This window comes from Pristis pectinata, chromosome 31 (genome assembly GCF_009764475.1).
Source record: "Pristis pectinata isolate sPriPec2 chromosome 31, sPriPec2.1.pri, whole genome shotgun sequence".
NCBI classification, from domain to species: domain Eukaryota; kingdom Metazoa; phylum Chordata; class Chondrichthyes; order Rhinopristiformes; family Pristidae; genus Pristis; species Pristis pectinata.
In genome coordinates, this window is record NC_067435.1 from 12514241 (window position 1) to 12524505 (window position 10265).

Genomic DNA, 10265 nt, shown 5'->3' on the forward strand with positions numbered 1-10265 from the left:
ACCATCCTGCATGTTTTTGGGATGTGGGAGGAGACCAGAGCACCCCGGGGGAAACCCACGAGGTCACAGGGAGAACGTGCAAACTCCACAACGGCTGCACTGGAGGTGGGCATTGAGCCCAGGTCTCTGGAGTTGTAAAGCAGCAGCTCAATTAGCTGCACCACTCTGCCACCCGAGGTACCTCAGGGTGCTGGTGCCTTGAGATGGCTGGAGATTGACCTTCCCTTAAGACAAGATTTCTTTATTAGTCACATGTACATCGAAACACACAGTGAAATGCATCCTTTGTGTAGAGTGTTCTGGGGGCAGAACTGCAAGTGTCACCACGCTCCCAGTGCCAACATAGCATGCCCACAACTTCCTAACCCATATGTCTTTGGAATGTGGGAGGAAACCAGAACACCCGGAGGAAACCCACGGGGAGAATGTACAAACTCCTTACAGATGGTGGCGGGAATTGAACCCAGGTCACTGGCGCTGTAATAGCGTTACGCTAACCACTACACTACCGTGCCTGCCCCTACACTTCCGTGTCTGCCCCTACACTACCGTGCCTGCCCCCTCTGATGTCTCTGACGTCACCACCCTCTGATGGTCTCTTGGCCTCCTCCACACACAGTCCAGGCCCCACACTTGTCTCGCCATCTCACAATCTCAGGCAGTCACTGATCAAGCTGCAACAGCAATCACAGGCTGGAGTCCTTTTCATCTACAGTCCTGCTTCATGTGTAATACTCAATGGCTTTTCCCTTCCAACTCTTGACCTTCAAACTTTGGCCCCTGAAATCAATCAGTTGAAGGGTATTCCACCTTTCTTTCGCCAATGAGCTTGTCTAGCTGTCTCTTCCATTTATCTACCAGTTTCTCCCTCATCATTCTGAGCTGTTACTGATCAGTATTTCTCAGAGCCCAGCTGAGTGAATACAGGGTGCAGCCACATCACTGTCACCAGGAAGGGGCAATGGTGCCACAAGCAGAGCTGCTGCTGCACAGCTCCAGTGATCCGGGTTCTATCCTGACCACTGGTATTCTCTGTGTGGACTTTGCATGACCTCCCTTTCACCTCATGGGTTTTCTCTGGGTGCTCCAGGTTCTCCCGCTTCCCAAACAGGCTGTTGGAAATTGCCCCGAGTCTAGATGGGTGGCAGGAGAATCAGTGGGGGCAGTTAATGGGCATGTGACAGAGAATGGGCTACAGGAAAATCAGTGGGGAATAGTATGGGATGGGATGGGAATGCTCTGAGGGCCAGCAATAGAATCAATGGGCTGAATGGGAAAGGGGAAGTATGAGAAATAAACTGCCCAAGGATCTAGTGATTCTATTGAAGTTTGTAAACTGACTGTTCATCTTCCTTCACGGGTGATTCAAAGCATCTCACAGCCAATGAAGGACTTCTGAGGCAATGTCACTGTTGTACTGTGGAAAATGTGACAGCCAGTTTCTGCACAGCTCACTCCCAGCAGAAGCAGTGTGGAAATGAGCAGATTGTGGAGTTTGTGGAGAGATAAATATTGGCCACAGGATGTTGGGGACAACTCCCCGTGCTCTTCTACAAAGCAGCGTCATGCGATCTTCCGTATCCTCAACAGGACGGGCATTTTACAGCTCTTCCAAAAGACAGCCTTTCTGACAGTGCAGCACTCCCTCAGCACCACGCCGGAGGTTTGATTTGAAGCCATGACCAGAACCTCCTGAACCAGAGGCAAGAGGAGGTACAGAAGCCTGAAGTCCCACATCACCAGGTTCAGGAACAGCTACTTTCCTACAACCATCTGGCTCTTGAACTGACCTGCACAACCCTAACCCTACCTCAGCAATAGAACACAATGGATCACCTCTTGCACTAACATGGACTCGTCTTCTTTTTGCATACTTTTTTTCTCTCTTTATTCACTGTCTTGTATAATTTATGTAAAATTTTATTCTGTGTGTTGTCTGTACCTAGTGCCTGCAATGCTGCTGCAAGCAATTTTTTCATTCTACCTGTACCTCACTGTACTTGAATTGGGTGCTGTCCCCTAAGTTATAGCTGACGTGACAAGAGGATCCACCTTTGTTTTTCCCTCCTTTTAAGTGCTGAGGTCTTACTGACAGATCACAGCATTTTGAGCTTTCCTCTCAGATTTCCAGGACCAGCAGCTTTACTTTAATCTCACAAAATGATTGCTGCTCTCTAAAGCAAGTCCTCGTCTGTGAAAGGCCTGAACAAGGGCTCCCGACACAATCAGACTGGCTGCAATTACCATGAGTGCCATTTGAGGGCTCCCCTGCCTCTGTTAAAATGGAAACATGGAACCTGGAGCAACAAACAATCTGCTGGAGGAACTCAGTGAGTCGAGCAGCATCTGTGGGGTAAAATAAATTGTCGATGTTTTAGGTCGAAACCCTGCATCAATTTCTCATATTTCCTCCCCCCCCCATTCAGCCCATCGAGGCTATGCTGGCCCTCAGAGCATTCCCATTCATCCTATTTGCCTACCTATTCTCCTGTAGCCCATTCTCTGTCACATGCCAATAAACATAATATGGACATTAGGTCTTGAATTAATTCAACACTGAGCTCAGTCCACACGCACAGCAAGTTCTTCATGGCTGACGATGTGAGGGAGAGAAAGGACACTGAGGGAGGAAGTGGGTGTGTAGGGCGAGATGGGAGAGTGGGGTGAAGTCTGTCATTGATTTGGCAGAGTGTGTGTTCAGGTGTGAGGAATGGTGGTGCAGTGAACGAGAAGTGGAGAGAGACAAGATAGGGGGTGTGGAGGAGGCAGCCAAGCAGGGGACATGTGTCCCACCATAAACTAATGCTGGATTTCCACCAGGCTAAAGCACAATGCAGTGCAGCACTGAGTGATGGCCCCCATGGAGACAATCCATGGTTACACTGGATGGTGCCGCCTTGCACTGACTGACAATCAGGGCTGGACTGGGTGTTGCGATGCAGGATGAAAACTCCAGGGAAGGAGTGGCTGAGGTCTCCCAGGGTTGACAATGAACTATATATTTCCCCCTTGGACTGACAATCCAGGGCTGGCCTGGATATAAAGTCCCCCATAGCTGATAATTCAGAGCTGGACTATGTGTTTCTCCCTAGGACTAATGATCCAGGGCAGGACTAAGTGAGGTTCTCCAAGGACATGATCCAGGGTTAGACAGGGTGAAGCCCCCCCATAGCTGACAATCCAGGGCAGCACTGGGTGAGGTGTACATCCAAGTGGATGCTCAGGATTCCAGGGAGGACTTCCAGCTCCCAGTCCCTGCACTGTTGGATTCCTGCCAGTGCAAAGTGTATGAGATGGGTGAATGTGAGATTGAGAACAACGGAAAATTCTCCTCATGACCCTTCGTGTGACCCCTGGTGACTACAGTTGTTAAGGAAATGGGGATGCAGGGTGGTTACAACTGAGTTGCTCTCTTATTCCCAGAGATTGATGGGGTTGCTCATGTATCAGGGCTGAGGAAATGCATCCCAATTACAGGGCAGCCTGACCTCCCGAACTGGGGAAGGGTGATCGGTGGGAGGAGGGTGGGGAAGGGTTCACGTACAGCATGCATTGAGGAGCTGGAGGCAGAGGGAATGAGAGCATTGAGGGGGGAAGTAGGGGTGTGGGAGAGGATGGGGAAAGTGGGATGAGTGAGAGATGAGAGGCAAATTTGGGGGAGGGGAAAGGCGTGGAAACTGGGAATAAGATCCCGGGAATAATGGATCAAGGAACAGCTGAGAGAACTGGATACAACAAAGCAAGTGGAGCCAGTTAATACCTTAGCTGTTGTGCTGAAGATCTGTGCTCCGGAACAAGCCACGCCTCTAGATAAGCTGTTCCAGTACAGTTACAACACTGCCCAGGTTTGTCATGCTCACAAGAGGCACTTGCTCACCAATAATCAATGAACCGGTTTGGGTTTCACTCAGCTGCAGACTTCAGCATGGCCTTGGTACAAATACGGACAAAGAGCTGAATCCCAGAGGAGGGGTGAGAGAGTGATCACTCCTTAGATCACTCCTAACTGAGTGTGGCATTGAGTCCTGGTAAAACTGAAGTCAATGTGCATCAAAAGGAGAACACACCAGTGGTTGGAGACATGCCTCGCACAAAGGAAAATGGCTGCGGTTGTCAGAGGCCAATCGCCCAGCCCTGGCACATCACTGTAGGGAATTCCTCAGGACAGTGTCCTAGCCTCAACCATCTTCAGCTGCTTCATCAATGACCTTCCTTCCATCATGAGAACAGAAATGGGAATGTTTGCCAATGATTGCACAATGCTCAGCTCCATTTGCAACTACTTAACAGCTGAAGCAGGCCATGCCTGTATTCAGCAAGACCTAGATAACGTTCAGGCACAGGCTGATAAGTGGCAAATAACATTGGTGCCACAAAGTGTCAGACAATGACCATCTTCAACAAGAGAGAGTCCAAGCACCCACCTGACATTCAATGGGACTACCATTGGTAAATCCCCCATCATCAATATCCTGGGTGTCACCATCAACTGCATGAGCCACGTAAACACCTTGATTCACCTCCTGACACCCCAAGGTCTTTCCACCGTCTACGAGGCACAAGTCAGGAGTGTGGTAGAATACTCTCCACTTGCCTGGATGTGAGCAGCTCCTGTAACTCTCAAGAAGCTCAACACCTCCCAACCCCACAGCCTCTACCACCAAGGGCAGCAGGAACAGCAGAACCCCACCACCTGCAGCTTCCCCTGTGGGTTACACACCATTGTGACTTTCAAATATACCACCAGTTCTTCTTCATCACTGGAACTCCCTGCCCAACAGCAGCTTCACTAGAAGGACTGCAACGGTTCAAGGAGGAAGTTCACCACCATCTTCTTAAGGGCCATCAGGGGTGAGCAATAAATGCTGGCCTTACCAGTGATGTCCAGCTCTTGGAAATGAAGAAAAAAAGGGAAAAGGGAGAGGAAAGGCAGAGAGGGCAAGACGAAGCCCAACTAAGGGACACCAGCATGTTTGATCAACAACCCTCCTCACCAAGCCATTGATCAGAGATGGAGTCCTTCCACTCTCATTGTTATCCATGATCCCTCAGTCTGAGGATGATCGCTTCCACATATTTATTTATATATCCTGAGAAGATTCCAGAGTCCGATCCCAGGGCCACAAATGTGCCAGCAGAAGGCACGGATGTTTCCTCGCAGGTCAGCTACCAGAGGGATTCTCCTCCTCTCCTTCCTCCCTCTTCTTCAGCTTTGAGAGCAGACGGTTCTCCTCAAGGCTCATTGGGGATGTGGTTGCCTTGTTGACCAACCGATCCCAGTGTGACGCCCACACCCATCTTGTTGCATGCTGTGGCACAGTTTCCCCTGAGCACCAGGGGATCATTGACTGTGGGGCGGCTGGGGCTGGAGAACTTGTCAGGGAGAAGATAATCCAGCCTCCAATCCCTGTGTGGGGGTCACTGCCTCAAGCTGGTGGTGTTAGTTTTCATCGCCATTTATCTAGCAATCTTCCCACTTGATGCCCCAGAGACATTACTGGGACAACCTCTCCAGAATCCTAGGGCAAGGATCACCCATGTAGGAGTACACAGATGATGGCTGCTTTGCAGACCTGGCCCTCGATGCCCTTCTGTAAGTCACAACCCATGGAAAAGCACAGGTGTTCTCTCCCACAGGAAGTGGGGCTGAATCTCACAGTTGATACTGGGACGGTACCATCAGTCGACATCTGAGCAACCAGCTGCTCGACAAGTTGCAACGATGCACCTTAGAATCTAAGAGTCATACAGCATGGGAATAGGCCCTTCCACCCACTGGATCTATACTGACCATCAAACACCCATTAACACTAATTCCAGCTTTTTATTCTCCCCACACATCCATTAACTCCCTACACACCAGGAGCGATTTACAGTGGCTAATTGACCTACCAACCCACACGGCTTTGGGATTTGGGAGGAAACCGGGGCACCCTGGTGAAATCCACGCTGTCAAAATTTAGAACGTGCAAGCTCCACAAAGACAGCACCAGAGGTCAGGGTTGAACCTCGGCCACTGGAGCTGTGAGGCAACGGCTCTACTGGCTGCATCACTGTACAAAAAGATAATTACTGGAACCCAGCCCAGCCCCAGTACGCAAAGCCGTGGATCTGGGAAGTGGTGGGCTGAGAGAAAATAATTTGCGGACCAAATCCGCCACTTGAACATGACAACACACCGGATACGAGGCCCCGACTGATCACTGCCATTACTGTGTGACCAGAGTTATACTGTCTGCCCATTTAGTGGGTTAGCCCCTCTCAATATGCCTGTGTGACATTTCAAAACGTCAGCGAGCTTTCTAAGCAGGCAGTGCTGGGATTGTTTGCATTCAGTCAAGCTCTGGTCACAGCTAAAAGTGGATGTAAAGTGATTCTCCATCTGTGAACATCATCAGTGCCAGTCATGGGGATTACAACAACATGAACACCGGACCCTTTCACATTCTCACTGCTCCTGCACACTGCTTCCCTTACAGTTACAGCCAGATAAACAGACCTGGAGCTGGCAATGCAAGGGAGGGCTCTCTCACACCCAGGTCACAAATTTCCATTCTAGAGAACTCTACATAATCAAAGATAATTATTCAACACTGTTCTCAGGGAATACTGCCCCTCCCTCAGTACTGCCTCCATCAGAGTGGCTCCCTCTCAGTACTACCTCTCTGACAGTGCAGCACTCCCTCAGTACTGCCCCTCCGACAGTGCGGCACTCCCTCAGTACTGCCCCTCTGACAGTGTCCAGTTGACTCCTCAAGATACTGCCCCCTGATTCCATCAGTCCAGAGCTTAACCCCTCCAACAGTGCAGATCTCCATCAGTGCTGCCCTGGCAACCGTGTGGGTGCTCTCTTGGTAACATTCCTCCAAGACAGCAGCACTACCACAGCCCTGTCCCTCCCAATACCCCAGAACCTCACCAATGTTCTGCCAGTCCTGCCCCACAGATGGAAGCATTCCCTCAGAACCACCCTGACAACATCAGCTCCAATGTTTGTCCTTGAGTCTCTGCTGTGGGAGTTGAGCCTGCAACCCTCTGACTTGGAGATGAATAAACATTCGCCTGAGCCACAGTGTGCTGAGGTGGGCAGGTCTCTCAGGGCACGTTAACTCCTCTCCAAGCCTCCCACCACAACGAGAAGCAGTTCCCAAGAACTCATCTGGAGCCTGGCCTCTCAGCAAAGGTCAAGCATCATTGCTTTGGGCAGCGTAGTGATGCAGCGGGTAGTGCCAGTGCCTCACAGAACCAGAGACCCAGGTTCAATCCTGACCTCAGTTGCTGTCTAAGTGGAGTTTGCACGTTCTCCCTGTGACCCACCTAGGTTTCCTCCTACATCCCAAAGATGTGCAGTTTGGTAATTAATTAACCACCGTACATTGCCCCTAACCTGCAGGTGTGTGGTAGAATTTGGGGGAGTTGATGAGAATGTGGAGAGTGTGGAAGATTAGTGGAGGAATGGGATTGCCTTATGCCTTGAGCCAGCATTGACCTGGTAGGCCTCCTTCTACATTATAGGAAATATGGAAATTGTCCCCAATTATAAAGGGGAAGAGCACTGCTGGAGCCCAGGGTCAGGGGACAGTCACGAACGTTCCACACCTGGGCTGATAGTACGGTGAGTGGTGCAGAGGGAAAGAACAGTCAGAGAGCCCAGAACACACAGGACAGGAAAACCCAGCCCGAGGGAGACGCAGCCCTCCAGCCAGAGTGCTGCTTCATAAGTCAATGGCCACACAGTGGGATCGAGATGTGCCTCTCTCTACATACTCCATCGACACCTTTTCCCTCAGCAAGGACTTCCTATAGTGTGAAGGTGGAGTCCCACCTAATTGAGGCCCAGCATTTAGAAATTTTATTCAACTGAAGACCCCATTTTCCTCTTAAACCAGTCTGTGTTCAGCAAGCACTCTTAACACCTACTGTGTTAAAGTCAGCAAAACCCTAATCCCAAAGCTATTAGCGTGGAGCGTCTCTCGCATTGTTTATCTATTGGAAAGATGTGGGCTGAGAGGTCACAGTGCATTGATGATCCAGCCACGCCATCCACAACTCAAGAGATCTCCAGCATCTGTCAATGACCCACATTTTTATTGCACCTTTAACCTAGCGAGTGAAGCTTGGGCAGCAGAGATTGGGGTGCCTACTGTTCAGGGGCAGGAGAACAATGGAGGTTGGCCAGAAGTGAAGTCAGGTGATGTTACGGAGCTGGAATGATGGCAATTTAGCAATGGCACAGATAAATAACCTAAAACTCGAGGTCAGAGAAGCAAGGATGTGAGTCATGCAGTTGTCAGGGACATGAGTGTAGGCAGTGGTTGTGTATGGAGTCTGTGACAGGAATGGGAGGCGAGGGCTTCACTCTTTCTAACACTTAGGTGGAGGAGAGTTCTGTACAACAAGTGCAGGATGTCAAACACTGGGGAAGGATCCAGAATGGTGGCCACTGAACAAAGCTGGGGATTCAACCCCTTAATTAGCTGGACCTTGACAAATGTTTAAATCAGATCTGTCTGACAGACCCATTGCTGACTCTGTGTGGAAAAGGGACTGGATGTCCCAGCACTGACCATGTGTAACAAATCCAGCATTAACTGTATGTAGTAGGACAGTGTGACCCAGCACTGACCGTGTGTAACACAACTGTCCCAGCACCGTGCCTGTGTAACACAACTGTCCCAGTACTGACTGTGTGTGTAACACAACTGTCCAAGCACTGACTGTGTGTGTAACACCTGTCCTAGCACTGACAGCGTGTGTAACACAACTGTCCAAGCACTGACTGTGTGTGTAACACGTCCTAGCACTGACACATAACACAACTGTCCCAGCACTGACTGTGTGTGTAACACGACTGTCCCAGAACTGACAGTGTGTGTAACACGACTGTCCCAGCACTGACTGTGTGTGTAACACGACTGTCCCAGCACTGACTGTGTGTGTAACACGACTGTCCCAGCACTGACTGTGTGTGTAACACGACTGTCCCAGCACTGACAGTGTGTGTAACACGACTGTCCCAACACTGACTGTGTGTGTAACACGACTGTCCCAGCACTGACTGTGTGTGTAACACGACTGTCCCAGCACTGACTGTGTGTGTAACACGACTGTCCAAGCACTGACTGTGTGTAACACCTGTCCTAGCACTGACAGCGTGTGTAACACAACTGTCCAAGCACTGACTGTGTGTGTAACACGTCCTAGCACTGACACATAACACAACTGTCCCAGCACTGACTGTGTGTGTAACACGACTGTCCCAGAACTGACAGTGTGTGTAACACGACTGTCCCAACACTGACTGTGTGTGTAACACGACTGTCCCAGTACTGACTGTGTGTGTAACACGACTGTCCCAGCACTGACAGTGTGTGTAACACGACTGTCCCAGCACTGACAGTGTGTGTAACACGACTGTCCCAGCACTGACAGTGTGTGTAACACGACTGTCCCAACACTGACTGTGTGTGTAACACAACTGTCCCAGCACCGAGTGTCTTGTGTGTGTAACAGAACTCCTAGTCATGTGCTGGCTGACCTCAGTGAGCTCAGTTCATCCTGGGTTGTTCCGTATGTGAGACAGGAAGAGACAGCACCAGAGAGCACTGTACCAAGTCCGGAGCCCATCTCGGCTCCCACCAGTTACTGTCGGAGCTCCCCCTCAGACAGCAGCACCCCGGGCGACGGTGTGGTGCAGACCGCCCACCAGCCCGGCGTGAAACGGCTGTTCCAGGAAACAGGGCCAATAAAACCGGTTGGATTCAGCTGAACGTCTAAATCCGGAACAAAGAAAGCAATCATTAGATGAAAAATACCGTGCCTGCTCAGTGTTGCCTTCGATCAATATGCCCATGGATCTCAGGCCTTCTCCCAGCTCCTTTATATCCACTTGACCATCCTTATTTGTGTCAAACCGCTGAAAGAGCTCAGCCCATTTCTTCTCCCTCTCGCTCTCTCCCTCGTCCTCTCCCACACCTTCTGCCAGCGTTGCTCTCCAACTCCAGAAATGCTTCCCCATTTCCGCAGACTACAGCCGGCTACACATGCACTCTGCTGGCGCCACTCGCAGCCCCGGCTGCCGAGGAAGTGTCGAGGTGTCGCTGGGAGAGCTGCGGTGAGGTGCCACAGGAGTAACAGGTCTCCTGAGTCCTGGGAGACATTATCGGTGTCCGATGTTACCGCCCTCCCTCTCTCTGTCCAACAGCCCTCTCCTCTCAAACCCCGTCTGCAGTCCGCAAGCAGCTCCCACCAAGGTCTGAAGGAGG

The 10265-nt window shown here is 50.7% G+C and overlaps 1 protein-coding gene across 1 annotated transcript in view; it reads right to left on the bottom strand.

Annotated features, from left to right (window-relative positions):
- LOC127585042 (calcium-binding mitochondrial carrier protein SCaMC-1-like) overlaps positions 1-10265 on the bottom strand; it is a 33584-nt gene extending 23319 nt beyond the window's left edge. Inside the window, exon 1 of the mRNA XM_052042173.1 lies at positions 9821-10265. Coding sequence (XP_051898133.1) covers positions 9821-10018 — 198 coding nt within the window. The 5' untranslated portion in view covers positions 10019-10265. The remainder of the gene's footprint in view (positions 1-9820) is intronic.